The following is a 19593-nucleotide window of genomic DNA, read 5'->3' as shown; positions in this document are numbered from 1 at the left end:
GCAGCGGAGCTGGACCTGGGGTTGGCAGGACCGCGTGAAGGACTGCAAGGGCAGGGTGGCTGTGTTCCAAAGCACGGTGCTCCATTAAGGTGCTCAGGCCGTTGCCAAAAGAGTCGGCACCATCACTTGAGATGGTGGAGCACCGTGCCGGGGCATCTCAGGACCTACAGGGTTGATGTAGATAGCGATGGAGAGGACTAGCTGGAGGAGTCTTGGTGGAGAGAGGGACTGGCAGAAAAGAGTTTTGCTTAAAATTGCTTCGGCACAAAGCGCGACTGTGGTTTATCATTTGCCAGAGCCGTCAGTCCCGCAGCCCTCCCCTGCTCCGAGCTTGCCGGGAGAGCACGGGCGTGCTGCGCTCTCGCTGCTGATGCCTCACGTGGGTTTCATTTCTCTTTCTCCCCTCCTCTCCAGGGGTTCTCGCTTGCGGCTGGCATGGCAGAGTCCGTCCCTCAGCCTCCCTCCACCTGGCCTGCAGGCCCACAGCCCCCTCACGCCTCCGCCGTCTGCCCACTGGAGCCCGTGGATTTGGGGGTCTCGGAGCAGCCGACGCCGCCGGAGCAGCCGCCGTCCTCCCCGGAGCTGGGTGAGGATGAGGAAATCACCTCCCCGCCGGACCCTGATGTCCCCTACCCCGACTTGGCCCCGGTTGTCTTCTTCTGCTTGAAGCAGACCACCAGCCCGCGGAACTGGTGCATCAAAATGGTGTGCAACCCATATCCTTTCCGAGCTGCCCCTTCTCCCTCCCCGCTTCTCGCTCCCTCCTGCCCCATCCCTCCATCTCCCTGCCCTCCCGGGGTGCCTGGCAGGTAAGGAATGACGTTTCCTACATATTTAACGACCTGCTTTTTTCCTCACTTGCGTTTAAACAGAACCTCAGCTGTTGCAGCGTGTGATCAAAAGAAGCCGATTATGAAAGAGGGGACTTCAGAGAGAGCTGCTGCTGACAGCCCCAGTCACAGGGGGCTGGGTGAGGGGAGGGTTGAAGAAAGATATTTTAGAAAGGCCCCTTCTTCCACTTCCCAGCTCCCTTTTCACCTCTGCCCTGGGACAGAGCGGGATTTGCTAGCCCAGGAGCTTGTCCGCAGGCTGCCACAAACGGCAGAGGTTTCTCCTCCCTGTGAGCGTACAGGCTTTAGTGGGAGCTCGTCTTGCCCTTGGTGAGGGAACCACCACGCCTGGACCTCCATCGCGAGGATACCCAGGTGACCCCTTGCCTTTCCACCTAGCACGTGTCCCTGCCGATGTCTTGCCACGACGTCTGGCCAGGAATGAATGGGAGAATCTGTCCAGAGTTTGATACTGAGCCCCATATGCCCTGGGAGAGATCTCCGGGAGATGAGCACATCCTTCGTTTGCACGAGAGGTCAGCAATCACACACGTGTGTCACGGTTCACACTGGGTGCCTTGATTGCAAGGAGACCTCTGCAACCCACCAGTGCAATGACGACCACCTGCACAACTCATTAGCACTGAGGCTGCGGGGAAGCAACGGCCGCTGTGGCTCTTGAGCCTGATGCAATATAAAAAACAGATGGAGGGCACTTGGTGTATCCCCTTGGGATAGGAAGGAAGCAGAGAAGAAGATGAATCATCAGAGAGGTGGGTCTGAAGTTTTACTCGAACCTTTTTCTGGCCAGAAATCTGAAGTGATGGTAATTTCTACCTGGAAGTTTCTTAGCTCCTAGTTAGGTGGGTATTGTCGATAAGGATGCTTGTTATGGTATTGATGCATTGGCTTCTAGATTAAATCTGAGTGTCTGGGTACATAGCAGAGACTTGCAAAATCTTTTTAAGAGCCTTTTCAGCTTCAGGAGCCAAATCCGGGGTGAAGTCTTGAGGTGCTGTCACCAGTAACAGATGACCTTAGATGGCTGATGAATCTGGAGATTTGTTTCAATTTCAAATCTAGGAAGAGGTTTGGGTTTCAGCTCTGAGCTCTTTTCTTAAAGTTCAGAAGCCCTTAAAAAGGTGTTGCAGTCTCAAGCACAGGTTATGACAGAAGTTGTTGAAGGTTTAGGTTTTCTGCTTTCCTTTCTACCGGCTGCTCCTTAAAATTTTAAAACTTTGTATTGAATTATGCATTGCCTTTCAATCACTGTGCGTCTGCACTAGTTATTATGTCCTGGAAATCTTGTCCCAGCATGCGGTGGGCTCAGAGTAAAACGAGAGATTTGTGTCTCAGTGAAAAGGCTGGACTTGGAAAATAAGAGAAGAGTAATAGCTTGGATTTGGGATGAAGAATTGCTCTTGAATGGGGGAAGGAGGTTGTGGGGGAAGAAGAGAAGAGTCTGTCCCTACTTCTGGCTAAAAAGACAGTCAAAACATTCCCTCCAATTTGGTACACAGCAAGGCATTTGCTTTAAGGTGTTGGGGCTGTGATATTCAAGGAATTGGGCACTATATAGCCATTTTGGTGTTTAAATGTTACTTTTGTTTTAACCCTTGGACATGTGTGCTGTTTGACTCTGAAAAGGACTTTTTCATAGTAGAAGCTATAGAAAGAAGGAAAAAAACCCTCATTCAATCACCTGTTGATGACATTACACCTGGCTACATGTGACACCAGGGTGTGAAGGGCAATGGTGGGGCTGCTGGAAACCTTTTGAAAGGGTTGTTTCAGACCTGTGATTTCAGCTCAGCTGTGTGAAGTCAGGAGATTATTTGAAAAGCAGAACTGACTGGAGAGGATTCAGCTCCTCCTTTGATTTCACCCCCACCCCCTGTGGTCCTCATTTTGAATGGATCATGAAGTAAGTAGTTCCCGTAACTTTTTTTCGAATGGGGATTGTTTCTGCACCCTGAAGGCTTCTTGCAGGTAATAATATGTTCTTTGCATCACACTTTTTTTTATAGCATCATAGAAATGGTACAGTTCCGTGGCCTGGTGGCAGATCACTCACTGTGGTCTCATCCCTGGCTGGGAATGAGCCTCTTCGTAAAGAATGCTTGTATGAAAGTCAAATTGTGTCTTCTAAGAATTTATATGGTTGCCTGCTTTTTCCCTGTCTGAAGTTTTTCATCTCTGTTCTTTTGGCCTACTGGGTCTCCAATGTGCTTGTGCCACGCAGGGGCAGGCTGAGTCACTGTCACAGGGCAACACCTGGCCTTTCCTGAAGATTCAGCAAAAAAGATGGGGCATTAATTAAAAGGCTGTTAATCTTCTAATTGACTTTCTACTAGGCCAGAGCTTCATGATCATTGTTATGGAAGTATTGTCAATGAGACTTAAAATGGAAACTCTGATCGTTAAGGACTATGTAGCAGTTTTTGTAAGCACAAGGTCATTAACCACCAAATTTCAATTTAGGTAATTGCATTCTACCTACTTAAATCCCCCTCCTCTGAAGATTATTTTTCCTTCCATGAGCAGTCCTGCAATTTTGTTATGTGCTATTAAACAACTGCCATATTCCTTTGCTGCAGTGCAGTAAGAGGAGAAAGAACCAGTTATATCCCTGCTTTAAATCACTTCTGGATGCATATTAGCATATAAATGTGTAATGCTGTTACTGCAAAAACTGTAGACCCTAACTCCCTTTTAAGATAGGGACTTATGTTCCATGGGAAACTGTGGTGTTTGTCCCCAAAGGGAGTATTTACTGTGCTTTTTGCCATTTTGCTGTGTGGTGAAAATGAACCTGATGCTTTGAAGTTAAGTGATTACATGTTTCTGGGGTGGCTTTATGTACAGTGTGAATGAATGCTTGAATTGCCCTAGTTTATTGGTGAGCAAATTTTTTTTAAATCCTGATTAACCTTGTTAGATACAGGTAACTGCTGTGTAATCAGCTGGGTATGCAATGCACACCTGGAGAGCCTGGCTTGGCTCCTGGTAAGTGTGCCTGTTGGAAGGGGGTCTGGTGTGATGCAGCATGTGAGCAACCTGCCAAACAGTTTAGGTTGATTTCTGTTTTGATGAACAGGGAGAAGGCTGGCTGCTCTGAGTTGCAGACCATAGAGCTGTTGCAGCTATGATGTTAACACAGTCAATATTTGAGATATGGTTATGAAAGAAGCTGTAAGATTTTTTGTTTGTTTTGTAAAACCTAAACTCCATGTCAAATGGGCTTTCAAATTGAGCTTGGAGGGGAAATAGGGTGAAAAGTGTGAAAACATGTTTTCAAAACAACTGTGTAGCACTCATCTTATGAATTTCTAAAGTGTTTGGGACTAAATAAAGGGCATGCCACATGGTGCCTTACAAATGGATCCTGATGCACTTTGCAAATTATGAGAAGATTATGAGAGAGATGCCTGGATGCCTGTGTCGCTGTTGGACTCCTTGGGGTTCCATAAAGACTTTACACTTCATCCATCCCTAGGGTCAAACACAGTAGACTTGATTTGTCCTTTGAGGCTTTCTTTAAAAGAACCTCTTTCCAGGAGGCCCAGGCCTCCCTTTGTTGTTGTATCTATAATATTGACATGACAGTGAGAGCAAGAGTGAAGTGTGCCATTAAAAAAAATCAATGCTAAAACCATAGCAGTAATGAGATAGGCTCTGCAGTTCACCACTCTGTCGTTTTCTTGCTTTTTGTTACATACCAGCCCCCTTCCCTCATTTGTGAAGCGTTTTGGCCATTTGCAGTTCTGTTTAGCTCTCAGACAGTGAAGTGTTGTGTTTCCAGTTGATTTCAGTGGTGGAGGAGCAGTGGGTCAGGTCCCAGTTGTGCAAAAGCTAATATACGCACTTAATTTTTAGTACTGGGAGCTGTGTTTTATAGGGTACAGAGCAGGGTGGCTTCTCAAAGCTAGTATGGCAGCTTGTGTGTACTGAGGCGAGGAGCTGCCTTGCAGCTCTTTAGCTTTAAAGATCCTCCAAGTAGGGGCTTTGCTGTAGTACCTGTCCCTAAAAGTCCTCCCATGCTTCTGGGGGCACCTTTCCTGTAACTTGTACTGGCAGCTGTATTGGCTTGGGCTATGTGCTTGGTGCACGAGGAAACAGGACTGGCCTTGGGCATATTGATGGGGAACTGAGAAAACCCACCGATCTGTTGCCCACATCCTCCCTGCCTGGTGCCACAGGTATCATTTACGCACGAGCCGACTGAGTATAGGATGGCGGTTGATGGCAATAGCGGTGTTTGATGCTGGCACTGCCCTGTGGGAGCAGAGTGGAGAATCAAATGCTGGAGGAGCAAAGAAAATGTGTGTGTGGATTGGTAATTGATCCTTCTCTTGGTGACGCTGAGCAGGCGATGCCATGGTGCTGGCAAACCCGCTGCTCTTCAGGTGACACAAGTGGCCGAGGGGCTGACAAACCTTTTGCTCTTTAATAAGCTTTGGGTGAATAGGTGTGTTAATATATTACACCCTGGTCAAATACCAGTTTGGGCAATTTGGTTTTGTGTGAGTGAAATTTTACGTGCAGATTCTGCAGTATGTTGTACTTGTTTCTGCCTTAAGCTGTTGCCTTGTGTACTGTTAAACCCTGGATGCAGTCTTCAAAACAACTGGACGTAATTAATAAGCAAACACCAGCTGCAAATCTATTGCAAGTCTTGTAATAGTTGTTGTCTGTCTTAAGGCCTGAGCTTCTGTAATCCTCTGATGAGGTTTACTTTTCTTTTTACATGTTTATGTTTGTTTGTGTGTGTGTGTATATAAATAATAAAAAAAGAAAGGTTCCTGCCTCTCTAGTAGGCAGAGAAAAGCTTGGAAATGTGACCAGAAGGTATTATAATACATAAAAAATTGAGTGGCTTATGAATTTTAAGCAGCATTCATCATTCTGAGGACCTAGGGATCATGGCTTTCCACTCTCAGGGTCAGCAGTATCAGCTTTTATGTGCATACCTGGAAAACACTAAAATGCATATGCTATTCCTGCTTTTCCATTTTAAAGAGAGACAGGAGAGAACTGTCTTTGCAAATCTAGCTCAGAAGACACCTGAAGAGTCTGGCACTTATTTGAGGACTTGTGATAGCTTTGTATTGTTCTAGGTAATCAGGCAGATGTTGCTGCTGTGTCCTTAGGAATGGATTGATTTCTGTTGATTACATGGCTCTGTAGACCTCCTTCTAGCCAACAGATATATCTGCATACCTAAGATCCAACAAGTGCAAGATGTGGGGTTTTTTCCTGTAGGAGGTTATCTAACCTCTCTGTGCTGTACAACATGCTAAATCAACTTTACAGTTGTTCCTGTTGCATGGGAAACTGAGCTGATCCAGAGCTCTCCAGTGGACGTGTGGTGTTCCCCGTGGCATTGGCCGAATGCTTTTCAAGCTTTAAAAGGGGGCAAGCCTGCTTTAGATCCTGCTGGGTTGTCTGCTGCTCTGCCAAGCTCCCTATTGGTGGAATGAAGTTTGCTATTAGCAAATAAGGGTGCCTTTTAATAAGCCAATTGTCCATAAACTTGATTAATATTTGAAGGCAATGCATGCACTGGGCCAACATGGCCATCTCCCCAGCATCAATCTGTCCTCAACTACTCTCCTCTCCTTTTGTGTTAACAATGTGCTTTAAAGCAGACATTTCCTGTGCTTGTGAACTGACCCTTAATTTCTCTGTTAATTCTCCTCTTGGGAAGCTGGCTGGTCTTTGCCCCATCTGACTCTACCTGTCTGAAAACCAGGCATCCAGGCGCTCTCGGCAGATGTTTGACAGACTGCCATCCATAGCAGGAAATTCAGCATGCTTAGCTTCACCCCTCCTTTCAGAGGGCAAAGTCGCTTTCTGGAGGTGCCTATTTTTTTTTCTTTACTAAAGAGAGCTTCTGGATAGTGGGCTTCAGGGGTTGCTGGTGGGCATCCTGGGCATCCCCAGATGCTATGGAGGGAGGCAAAGGGAAAGGCAGGGAGGAGGTTTAGTTTTGGAAATGGTACAGTCGGAACATTTTAGGTTTTCCATAATGAAATATTGGGCAATTTTTGTGGGAGGAGGGGAAGGCACACCATCTTCCTTGACTCTGGATGGGGAAAAAAGTAGTTCCGTAAAATCCAACTTCTTTCCTGGGATAGAAACCCTGTTTCCTGGCTGTGGTTGGCAGGCAGGTGGCAGGGGGGTATGAGGGTGCTCAGGACCTGCCCAGGTAGTTGGGAAGGAAGCTGCCTCTGCAAAATAGTGACAAGGGAGCGTCATTAGTGTGGGTCGTTCGATGTGCAAGTTTACGACGGGAAGTTTAGAGGGATCAGTTGCACGTGGTGTGGTGTAAACAGAATTCAGACTCGTGCATTGTCATTAGTGGCACACAAGGGATGGCCGTGTTTGAAGGGGATTTGCATGCTTGTGATCTGTAAGAAATTGGCTGGGTTGCGTGTATGCGATATGTACGCAATTCCAGGCAAGTGGGCAGATGTAAAGGGATGAGGTCTAAATTTGGCTGGCTTGCAAGCTGGCCCTGTGTATCTAAGCACAAATGCTGAGACAGGATATCTCACTGCCTCCTATCCCTTTAGCTTATTCTCTGGAGGTTTTTATAGTAAGAAGTCAAAGACCACGGTTTGGAAATGAAGCAGGACAACAGCACAAACAAAACCAGAGCTCTGACTGTCTGAAGCTTTAATGTCCATAGGGTCTAACAAAATTAGAAATAAGGCTGAAAAAATTCTTAGTGCAAACCTACTGTCTTCATGCAAAGCTCTGAGCGTTTTCCCTGTTACTGAAGGATAGATTTCTACTGTTGGAGGAAGGGCTAACTGCAAAATACCGAGAGGAGTCTGTGGTTTAGGAGAGGGGTATTTTTTTTTCTGTGTGTGTTATACTGCCCTGTTTCCCCAATATATGCCAAAAGCAATAAAAGACCTGCTAATGCTCTGTGCCCTGATGCTTCAGGAAAGCGGGGCTAGGAGTCCTACTTCGTAAAAATCTGTTGCAGTATCTCAGTATGGTCCCTGGATTTCTGGTCAATGAATGTGGAAGGTGTGGGGGAATGGGTGGGAGAGAGTACAGGATGAAAGTCACATCCTTGTCTGGTATAGATCAGTGTTGTTCCCCTACACCTAGCGAAAACAGACCTATGTGTACCAGCTGTTGCTCTTCAGGCTAGGTTGGGAAGATGGGTCTTGTCTTGCCATACAGTACAGTGTGGTTCGTGGCAGCCTGGGAGGTACCTGGTAGTGCCAGGCCAGAGGAGAGGGACGATGGACTTGGCTGAATGCAGGGATGGTGGCAGTGCCTGCTTTGGGGGACCTCCCCATCCCTCTGCAAAGTGAGTTGCTGAACCCAAACAAATGCGGAAAAATCCTTTCTGGAGCATATTGTGTTTATTCACTGGAATATATTTTGCATTGGAGATGAGAACCATTTACTCTGAAAAATGGTCAGTTTGCCTTTTTCAGCCTTTGTGAACACTAGAGCAGGGTGAGTGAGGGAGCCGGAGGGGGCTCTTGGAGAAATAGAAAGGGCAATAAAAATACTCATTTTGAGTTTAAGACCTATAAAATACTCTGACCAGACCTCTAATTGCATGTTCTGTCATAACAATGTGAATTAAATAATGCAATTAACTCTAACAAATTGACCAGCTGCCTATTTGAGGACTTGACACTCTTCCCACCCCAGACCATGGGGAAAGGCCAGCAGCCAGCTGAATTTGCTGTGTGGTGTGAGAGTAACGCTTGACAGGAGCTGCTTCAGGTGAGGAATGGTTAACAGAACTGCAGCTCTTCTGCAGCAAATGGCTTGCAGCTGGTCCCAGGATGGTTAAGAGGAAAGACTGAAAAACTTGGCCCATTTCAGACCCATGGAGAGAACAGGAGCAAAAAGGCTGCTGAGCTGTCAGCCCCTAAGCTGGGAAGACCTTTAGTCCTCGAGAGATGCTGTCCATGGAAGTTGAAGGTGTAGGAAGGCTGCAGCCTGGTCTAAGATGGACCAGGCTCAAGCTTGCACCCGCTCCTGCCCTGAACTTTGCCCACTGGTTCTGCTTGGCCTGGCGCTCCTTGGCCAGCTCCTTCCCTGAGACCCTCGCACATCTCTGTGCCATCGCCTCTCACTGCCTGCCATGGGGCAGGGGCGAAGGAAGTCCTCTTTGAAGTGTGCTTCTCTGAAACGGGGTTTGCAGTCTCTTGCTGGTGGGGACAGTGGGAGGGGGGCTGAGCGGTGGTGGGAAGGGGCACCAGGCTGTTCAAAGGGACAGATCCGTTTGGGGGCTTGGGCTTGCCCTGCTCTTCGTCACTGCTGCTCCTTGGGTCGTGTTGACCACGCTCCTCCATCAGGGAGGGAATGCTGCTGGCTTTGCTGCCTGAGCTGCCTCCCTTCCCTGGAGGGGTGCTCTGGGCTCTGCTGTGGAAATGGGCAGGGATCATCTCAGGAAAAGCTTTGGAGGAGGGGACAGGCTCACCAAGGGGGATGTTTTTTATTCTGGCTGGAGAGGGCAGTGGAGTTGTGACCAGCAGCTAGGGAAGGAGGCTGAGATGAGGAAGGAAGGCAGATAAGAGTGCAGCTGGACTTGTAAAAGAAGAGATGAAATGCAATTATGAAAATGTAAGACAAACTGATGGGGAGTGATAAGTGGAGGTTATCTCGGTTGGGAACAGCTACTCTGGCACCATGCTGAAAATCCCTGCTGAGCTTGGCAGGCATCTCGACAAATCCTTGTAATCAATGGTATCAAAGGCGGATGATAGATCTGAGAGAATCAGTGCGAGTGCTTATCTTTATTGACTGCCATTGAGGACCAGTGAAGTAAGGAGGTGGTGCGATGGCAGTGTAACCTACCTGCTGGAAGACCTGCGAAGGTGTTTGGATGGGTTGGCTGGTCTGGGGGCTGGAGATTGAGTGTAGTGCTGTGGTTGGAACAGCTTTCGCCTGCCCAGCCCTGACTGACTGCAAGGTGGGATGGGGATGGAGAGCTTAGCTTGGCCGTCCTGCCTGAAGGATGCCCACCCTGCCTCCCTTTTCTCCAGCTTTCTCCCTGCCTGTTGCATCAGTGCAAGTCAGGGGAGGGGAGAGAGTCCCTTAGGCGGGACAGGGGATGTGCAGAGCTGTGATGTGGGTGACCGTCGGTCCCCTGAGACAATGGTGCCATTTACACTTACACGCTGCAACTCATCCAGGAGGAAAGAGAAATCTGTCTTTGCGAATGATACAAAACCACACTCTTTGCTTATCCTTTCTTCTTTTAGTTTTCTCTTCCCCTGGTCTCCCCTCATCATTGCCTGCCATGCTCGAGTCTATAAAAGCTGCCGTTGCTCCCCCTCCTTGAGTGTGATTCGGAGCTGCCGAGTCCCTGCAACTCCTCCAGCAGCCCCCCCCTGTGACTAGCCACCCTGTCTCTCCCCTCTCCTTTCTCCATCTGTGGCAGTCTGTCATTTTTCCCTCTCCTTTTTTTTTTTCCTCTTCCCTTGCTGTCATTCCCAGGTTTTGCTGCTCGCAGTCTGTCTGCATTGATTGCTGCTGCCCTTGAATTGGCTCTTTCCATAAAGTGCCCTTCTTGGCCAGTATTGTGGACAACAGGCTTTCTGGGGGGAATGGTTAGGAGCTAAAGGGAAGATCTGAAGGTAGGATTTAAACAGGGGACGTAACTCATTGGCTTAGTTAGAAGGAGGGAAAAGGCCAGGGCTCCACAGAGATGTGATAGTTTACCTGTGAAAACGGTGGATTTCTCCTATCTGCGGAGGGGATTGCTACACAGTGGGGTGGGATTGCTGCTGCTTCATGCTCGCAGGCTGCTTCCATCCCTGTCTAGAGCATTTTATTCCCAGCCCAGGTCAGCATCTATCCCCCTGTGCCTTCCAACATGCAAGCGGCATCCCCGGCATCCCCATCCTGAGCTGTCAGTGTGCAGGAGCGCTGTGCTGATGGCAGGATCTGAGGGGCGCATCCACCCTGGGAGCGGGAGCAGGGTGCTAGGAGGTGAGCATCCCTGGGCCAGCCTGGGTGAGACCTGCTGCCGGAGCGTCTGGCCCTGCTCCTCCCTGGGAGGTAGCTGGCTCTCTGCTAATCCCTGCTGGCCAGGGCTGGCTCTTGTGGGCAGATGCAGACAGATGTGAGCCCAGCATGCTGGCTGGGAGCTGCGTGGCTGCGGTCTCCTGGCCCCGTGCCCCAGCTTGGAAGCTGGGCAAGGTGCTCAAGGGTTTGCTTACAAAAGTTGAACCAACACTGCTGTCTCAGCCTTGTTCCTGACCCCCAAACCTTTGTGAGAGCTGTTTCATCTTTACTTTAATAACTTGGTTTTGTTTATCGCTGCCTCCCTAGAGTAGCATAAATGCTGAAATACCACAAGGGCTTTCAGATTGCTTGTAGCTTGAAGTAACTGGATGTCTTGAGAGGCAGAGTGAACCGAATGTACCTCCTGTGGGATTTCAGTTCTTAAAGAGTCATGGATGAAAAGGGCTAACATCAGTACAAATTCATCCAGGAGAAAGCTGCTGAATTCAGTTCTTGTAATGCTAGCTGTGAGATTTGCCTCAACAGACAAGAAGCAGGGAAGGAATGGAAAGAAAACACATGGTAAAATATTAACCTCCCTATTGAAACAGGCAGTCTGTAACAAACAGCAGCTGTTCTGTTTCATGGCATGGAAGAGGCAGGAGCTCAGTATTTGAGGGTGGAGAAATACTTTCTTCCATGCAGAGGTTGATAGTCTCTCAAGACAGAGATCCAAAATCTCTGCCTGCCTTCCAAGCCCTGCTTATTATTTGGGAGCACACTAAAACACCATGAAGGTGTACTTGGCAAATCTGCCTTGCCCCATCATTCACACACCCCAAAAGGATGCTTCCTACATTTACCTGCATCCTGCAGCTTGCTTCTCAGCCAAGAACTCAGCACTCTAGCGTGGCAATAAGTCCCCCTATGAATACAATGTCCTTATTTTCTACAAAAATGTATCACAGATCATTTACCAGCTAGCTAGCAGGCATTGTTAACAAGCATTGTTATCAATAATTAAGCTAAAACATATTTGAGAAAAGTGTGCTTAGTGATGTATTACAATTTTTATGTCATTGTTTATGTTCACATATTTACCGACTTGTGATGTAATTTTTGCTTTGAGTAAGTCTCCTGGTTTTATGGGTGAATCTGGCAGGCTCTGCTTTGTCCATATGTGAGATTCAGGCCAGGCCTTGAAAGTGTTTGTGTCATAAGAGAATTATGTTAAAAAAGACATGCTCGTAGAAGTGCAACAGTAATAATATATTGCCTTTGGTACTGCCTGATGTTAAGTGCTGCTGGCCAACTGTGATATTTCTTAATGAAGGATGTTGTGTTTTTTTTTCTCAAGGCAATTTTTTGCTTGCTTTTTTTATTTCCCTGTGGCTTCTTTCAGATTAATTTCCTTGATGGAATAGGATCCTTCCCTGCTTTAGAGTTTGCTCCTTTCCTCCGTACTTGTTGACCCGCTGTTTAGCAGCCTCTGTGCTAGCAACTGCTCTCGTCTTCCTACCTGGAGCCCTCTTTGGAAATGGGATTTTAGCAGCTGGAGGGGGCCCTAGATGGTAGCCCACCTGTTTCATACTGGAAAAGCCTTTGGAGGCAGCAGTCTTCTCACAGTTTCCTCGTGGCATTTTGTTCGTCCCATGCTACAGCCTCCTAGTTCCTATTTCTTATAGGTTGATCCTGTTGTCTTTCCCTACACAGGCAATCTCCTGATAATACACAGTTTCTTCCTTGCTGGGTGCTGAGTAATGTTTTTCCTTTCTCCTGCCCAGCAGGATCTCTGAAGTCACACTGCTCATATGAGGGCCATGCATACAACCAGAACCAAAGAAACGGACGACTCACTTTTCATTGTTACCTGAGGTGGTAACGTGGTTTTCTAAAGCTGCCCAACTTTTCCCATGGCAAAACTCTTTTTATCCCTTGAAATTTTAATTTGAGTTCTGGGAAACAGGGACCATGCAAAAAGCCTGGGAAGGATACTGGAATGGTGATCAGAGAAGCCCAGGAGGAAAATAAGTCCAGAGGGTCAGGCAGCCAGCAGGAAGCTGGGGTGGGAAGCTTATCCATCCGATCTTTCCACCAGAGAGGAGGGACTGGGGAGTGATGGTATGAGTGAGCAACCTGGAGAGGAGGCTGGGTGGGCTGGGCAAGGCTAATGGAGGGGCAGGTAACCAGGGTGGGAGAGGTGAGGATCTGGCTGGGAAGGCAAAGGCTGGGGCAGCGAGCCCAAGTGGAGGCAGGGCTGGAGGGCTCAGGCTGTGGTGAGATGGGGTGGGATGGGAGCATCCCACGGGGGGCTGGGGGGCGAAGGAATGTCCCTGCCCCAGAGCCTGCAGGCTTTGCATTCCTGCTTCTTTCTGTTTCTTTGCTGTCAGCAAACTTCAGTAAGGCCCATTGGCTAAATAGGTGTCACATCGCTGTCTTCAAGTGCCATCCCTCCCTGTGGCTGCGAGGATCCTGTGGGAAAAACCACATGAACCTGCAGTGAAAGATTGTGTTGCGAAGGCAGTGTGGAGAGGGAGAAACTGAGGTTCCACATTCATCCTTAATTTCTTGGATTGAGTCATATCAAAACAGTCTCTACTGAACATATTCAAAGCATGATTTTTTTTTCCTCCATGGCAGCTACTAATTTATCTCCATTTGGGTGGGTTGTTACAGGATGAGCAAAAGAGGTCTCAGGCTACCCTGCTGCTCAGTGTAAAAGCAGTGTTTCAGAGCATCCAGCAACAAGTGCTAGTAAAAAAAACCAAACCTCCCTCAAATGCTTCTTCACAGACAAACAACTTTTTTGGTTGTGTGGTGGGGTTTTTTTATGTTTTTTTTTAACTGTTGAAATTCAACTTAGTTTTCCACCCAAAAAAATAGTAGTCATACCTGCTATGGAAGTTTCAGCTCAAGCTGCCAGTCAGATGAAGCTCTAAGCAAATGAGACTGGGTGTTGGAAGGGAGAAGAGTTTGGGTTAGGATTAATTAAAATTAGTGTTATCACTGTAGCGGCATATAGCCTTCTACTGTGTAGTTCAGCTCTCACTGAAGCCTCAAGTTTCCTCTACAATACAATAATTAACTATTAAAGTAGGTACTTTAAAAAAACCCAACTATTCCTTCTCCAGAGAACCATAACCTGGGATTTTTTTTCAAAGCACAGAATTAATTGCATCCCTCCACAGTATCTTTGAGGTGCTGTTATTTCTTTAAAATGCATTTCCAGCATATTGTGATATGTCACACATCCTTTAAATATCCAATAGCTTTTTAACTTTTAAAAATCTATTTCACACTTAGTGGCATGCCTGTAATGCATTTTTCTGGAATGTGTGGCAGATGTCTGGGGAAACTGTTTTCTCCCATATGGGGGTTATTTTACTGAAAAATGAAATAGGATTGGCACTTCATTTGATTTCCCTGAGTTGTCACGTCAGGGATTCTCTGGCTGGGTGTGAGACATGAATCCAGATCATAGGTAGGCTGTAGAAGGTGAAATGTGCTCTCTTCCCTGGGTGAGGGGGAACTTCCCACGGAAGAACATCCTCTGAGGGCCACAAGGGGGGAGAACAGGCTGGGGAGGTCGGCTCTAGGATATCCATGGGACTTTTCAGCACGCTCTGGAGATACAGAAGTAGCCTTAAGTGTGTGCTTGGACCTTCCTCTGTGAGGGGGAGGAAGGTGGCAGCTTTGAGGTTACTCAACCTTCAGGGGACTCCTGACCCTTGCCACCTCAGGAACCTGGGTCACAGCTAAGCTAGGACTTCAGGGTTGGGTGTTGCTGAATTTGACTCCTAGGAGGAGTCACAAATGCTGGGGCTGCAGTCGTTTTTAGATGTGTCAGGCCACGGTTGCATGGCTGTGGCTTAGGGACAGAAGGGACTCCATCATGGCTATGTTGGCCAACAATACCTGTGTTTGCGGGGACCTGATCTGCGTTTCTGTTCTGACCCCTCTTCCTCTCTACCACGTTTGAATGTGGCCTTGTGTCCCCTTGCGCTGTGGTGAATCACATCCCTGTCTTTTCTTTTTCCTGTTCCCCACGGACAGGGAGACTGACCAAGCGCTGTGCTTGGGGCGAGCCCCTCTGTCACCTCCCCTGCAACATCGGGGGAGCGGCAGGGGAAGGAGGTAGAGCAGAGGAACTGCTGCCAGCCCCTGCAGCTAGCGGCTGTGCTGAGACAAACGTAGTGGAGATAAATACCAGGTGTCTCTGGAAGAGTAGTTAAACGCACCGACACTCCCTGTTTTGTCACGTTGGTATAGCTGAGTCTTTCTTCCAGCTTTAAATTTCAAAAGATTGCCAGTGGCACTTGGCCCACCCCTCTTTTTGAGCTCAACCTGGGAGATATCTTCCTAAGCTTCTGGGCAATAAAAATGCCCAAGGCTTATTTGGCTGTGGTAGCAGCCAATGTGTCCTCGCTGCTGGTATGTGTGGGCACAGGCATGCTGCTGTCAAGGCATTTCTGGGCAGAGTTTCCAAGGGACAGAAGAGCGTAGCCGTAGGGGAAGCTGTCACCAAGGGTGTTGCGGTGGGGAAAGCAGAAAGGTGCTGGGCATCACTTGAAATAGAGATGGGAGCTGGTGTGCTGCTGTGCAGAGGCAAGGGGATGGGTGGCTGAATGACCTGGGGTGTTCCCCACAGCACAGAGGACGTCTGTGGTTCCATCAGTGGAAGCAAAGGTATTGGGTTAGACAGCTCTAGCAGGAGGGCACAAAAGCGATTATTTCCTTCCCCGGCAACTTGACTTCTCTGGGTACTTCTTGAGTGCGATTAAGCAGATTAGTGTCACGCACTTGAGACTTTGTCTTGTACCTGTGGCATTTCCCATTGTTGTTTGTGCGTCTGAAGGATTTCCTCATCCATCGCTGTGACACCTCTCCCCACTGGATGCAGGATTATTCTTTTCCGATGATTGATTAACATTTTCATGGGTCTCGGGCAGCTTTTCAGGAACATGGACAAATTCCCAATAGAGGATCTGATGCAAAGTCTTTACTTTCTGGACTTAATAGTTACACCTGGAATTATTTCATCCCACTGAATGATCTCTTCCGAGACCCTGCCACTTCCCCCAGTGAAGCTTTGTATTTATAGGCTTGTCTCTGCACCCCTTCCCTGCCAACTGCACTGCTTATTCTTGGTGCCCTCAGGCACTTAGCTGCACACTTGTGTTTGGAAATGGCACAGAGGCCTCAAATGCACTGTCATGAGATTATGTCTCTATCTCCCCCCACCTCAACACGCGTTCACTGAGATGCAGGCTGGGAGATAACTCTCATGGAGCCAGTGTGGCTCTCAGCAAAAACACGTGTGCAAGCAGCAGTCGGACCATCAAAATGCACTGAGAATTGGACAGAAAAAAGTATAGGAACTGTTACTGCAATGTATATATTGCTTTTATGTTACTAACTCTCTATATTGATGTTACATACACAATAAATATATTTGACTAATAGCGATAGAATTACTACATAATAAATCACCTAAATGAGTTTTTTATTACTCTAATTTATATGCATCTGTATAAATCAGAGGTGTACTCACCATTCTCTTGCTGTGCCTAAAAGATACAGGAGGATTAGAAGACATTTGCATTGATGAGGCTTGGGTAAATATTTGACCTACTGATGAGTTCCTCTGCAATTATCTGCAGGAGAGACATGCTGTACCTTCCCCTGTGCATCTGGCTGGGTGATGCCAGAGGGATACAGAGAAAAGGGGGGGCCTTCCACTGGTATTTAACATCCTGAGGGGACGTAAAAGCTTTTGACTGAAAGGTGAGGATTTAAGCTTGGTGTTACTGTTCAAGGGAAGATTGTGGAGCTATGATGAGAGAATAGGTCATGGTGGAGGAAATAGTGGGCTGCTGTTTTTTGGGCCAACTGGAGGCCACAGATGGGGAGGGTAGTGACTGAAATGCATCAGATAGTTAAAATCAGTGGGGTCCCAAATGTGGCTCAGGTGTGTTGGGATCCCAGTGTAAACCACCAGTGCAAGGAACTGTGTTGATGGTGGGAGTGGAGCCTTCCCAGCCCTTCCTGGGCACTACCCTGTGGGCTGACATATCCAGGCAGCCAGTGAGGGATGCGAGAGGGGTGATTAGGTTGAAGAATGAAATGTGCTACATGGACTGGAGTTCATACCCGGGAAATGATCTGTGGCCTGGTGATGGGTGTTGGCAGAGGTGGGCATGGGGCTGCCCCTGCCTGTGGGCTGCATGCAAGGTGGGCTGAGCTTCCAAAGATGCTGGGCTCAGTGCAGATAAGTGCTCAAGTGTTTGAGCCGTATCTTGCTGTGGCTAATAAATTGGCAGTGCTCCACTGACTTCTAGAGAGCTTGGCTTGTTAACCCCAGTTCAGGGCCTCTTGAGTTTCTCAAACTGGGGTATAAATCTTAGAAGAGGGATCAAGCTCTTTCTTGCAAGACTTTGGCCACCTTTCGTGTTTTGGTCGGGCTGAATACACCATAAAGGACAGCCTTTGTCTGTGCTGTCTTCATGCTTCTGTTCAAACCTGGCACTTACTGAAACAAAATGAAATTTGAGCTGGCAAGTTGGGTTTGAGTTTCAGCTTTGCTTGGTTTGTGCTCTGTTCAGAAATAGTTCTCCTTTCCCCCAAATTCTCGTACCTCCCACCCTGTCCCCCAGACAGGGAGGCAGCTGTTGAGTTGTCATTTCTCTGCTTTCATGAAGGCCCAGTGGGAAGAGGAGACAAAGCAGAACATCTTCTGCCTTCTCTGACTGCGGGCGGGGAGCTGAGCTCCCAGAGGAGCCTTGCCTAGCTGCTGCCTGTGAATTGGTGGGATGTTGCTCTGGGGATGCTCACACAGCAGCTCTTGCTGGAGGGAAAGAGGGGGAAGGTCTGAGACAAGAGGCGATAGCAAGGCCAAGCATCGTGGAGGTCCCGGTTTGGGTGCTTCACTGGTCGTCTGTGCATCTGTCCATCTGAGGGAGAACTGCTAGGCAGGACCTCCTGGGATGACTGGGCAGGCTGGAGCATGGAGAAGGCACAAGAAAGAGGACCTGGGGAATAAGATGAGGCAGTGCATTAGTGCTCCTAGGAGCTGGTATGTCTTTGAAGCTGACGTGTTGCCATGGAGTGTGCCTGGCAGTGAAGCTCCCTTGTTGCTTCTCTACTCCCATTCAGGCAAAGAAGAATGGTGAGGAGATTAAAAACAACGCGGAGCAAAGGCATTCCATCTCCTGCTGTAGTGTGCTCTCCTTTGCCTCTGCACCCTCCACTGCCTGGGTTTCTCTGCAACTTACTCCCCGCCACGGGTTGGGTGAAACAGCTTCCCTGGTATGTGTCACCCTAGGCAAATGTGTTGCTTTCCCACATTGTGGGAGCCTGGGAGAGCCCCTGGCACAGCTTCTGCATGAGCAACAAAGCAGGGGGGGAGAAGGGACCTTTCTGGGAAGCTAGGAGTGTGGGTGCAGGACTGGAGGCAGCAGAATTAATGGCAATACTCCCACTAAGGTATGTGGGAACAGAACTGGGCTGGTGGAGGTCTGGTGTTAATTAACATAGGCAATAACAACTGAAGAGGAAGCTAATGGTCCTGTAATGAAAATGTCAAAAGATCTTTGACTACCAGATATTATAGGTAACATGACCTAGAGAGATTAGCAGCAAGGAAAGGACACAAGATGAGACTTTAACCCTGTTCATCTTGCTTAGTTCTGTGGCTCTTCTATAAACTCTTCTCACCATCATCCACCTCGTGTTGCCCTGTGACACATCCATCTCTGGGCCTCTGACCTGCTGGTGCCTTTGCTGGCCCTGACTTAGCCCCTCAGCTGGGTAAGCCACGCTCTCCCCCATTGCAGGGTGCTGGGGACCAGCTCCATCAGATCTCACTGGTCTCCTTGCCCCTCAATATTCTGCTGACACCAGTCCTCTGGTTGTGGCCCAGTGTGTCCCCTCACTACCTGCGGGGGTCTTGTTGTCTCTAACAGCTGCTGTGGTAGAGGAATCCCTGCGCAACCAGAATGCCCCTTACTCCTCTGTGCCTACAGTCATCCTCCATCTCCATCTGCAAAATCACCTCCTTTTCTCACTGCCCTTGATTGATGGGGAGACAGTTGAGCCACTGTTCCCTCAGCATCTAATGGGGGGGAATAACCTCTATGGAAGGAGTGAAGGGGGCAGTGGAGATAGAGGGAGAAGAAGCTGCTGCTGTTCCTCACCATGGGGGTGACCACCCTGTGGTTCATGAGCAGTTCAGGTGGGGTCCCTTCAGGGGGATGGAGATGCCACAGGATCTCCTGGGTGAGCCAAACCCCTGCTCCAGGAGCGAGCAGCTCCAAAGTGGTGAAGAAATGACCCTGTTTCTCAGAGTACAGCATGCTGAGTCTCTCCCTGCTTTAATAAGCTGTTGCTTCTCCATGGAGACATCCTCTGTCCCATGCCAGGTCCCCTTTCCATGACAGCCAGAAATCCTCCTGTTTTAGCCAGAGGCACTTCCAGTGAAAAGAAACCTTTCACTTTAGTGCTGGCAGGGCTCAGTGCAAATACCCTTCACTTGGGGAAAACCGGGGCTCAAGTCTTGCAACAGGTGATTTGCCCCAGTGGAGCCCTCCTCGGAGAGCCCTGCCACCCTCTTGCCCCAGGCTGCCCTCCCCTCTGATCACTGTCCCCCCCCAGCTCCGCAGGGTCCCTGTGGCTTTGCCAATGGGTTTCCCTACTGCACAGCAGACTGCCAGGTTCCTCATGCCCGTGCTTGATTCCTGATGGATTAATAACCCACACTTCAGACACCCATTAATCCTGA

At 48.5% G+C, this 19593-nt stretch overlaps 1 protein-coding gene across 1 annotated transcript in view; it reads left to right on the top strand.

Annotated features, from left to right (window-relative positions):
* Positions 1-621: 621 nt before the first annotated feature.
* The window catches only part of CACNA1I (calcium channel, voltage-dependent, T type, alpha 1I subunit), a 156363-nt gene continuing 137391 nt past the window's right edge, over positions 622-19593 (top strand). Inside the window, exon 1 of the mRNA XM_010562332.1 lies at positions 622-716. Coding sequence (XP_010560634.1) covers positions 703-716 — 14 coding nt within the window. The 5' untranslated portion in view covers positions 622-702. The remainder of the gene's footprint in view (positions 717-19593) is intronic.

This window comes from Haliaeetus leucocephalus, unplaced genomic scaffold, assembly GCF_000737465.1.
Source record: "Haliaeetus leucocephalus isolate CR32 unplaced genomic scaffold, Haliaeetus_leucocephalus-4.0 Scaffold0, whole genome shotgun sequence".
NCBI lineage: Eukaryota > Metazoa > Chordata > Aves > Accipitriformes > Accipitridae > Haliaeetus > Haliaeetus leucocephalus.
Note: the sequence above shows the minus strand (reverse complement) of the source record. Positions and strands in the feature narration are given on the sequence as shown.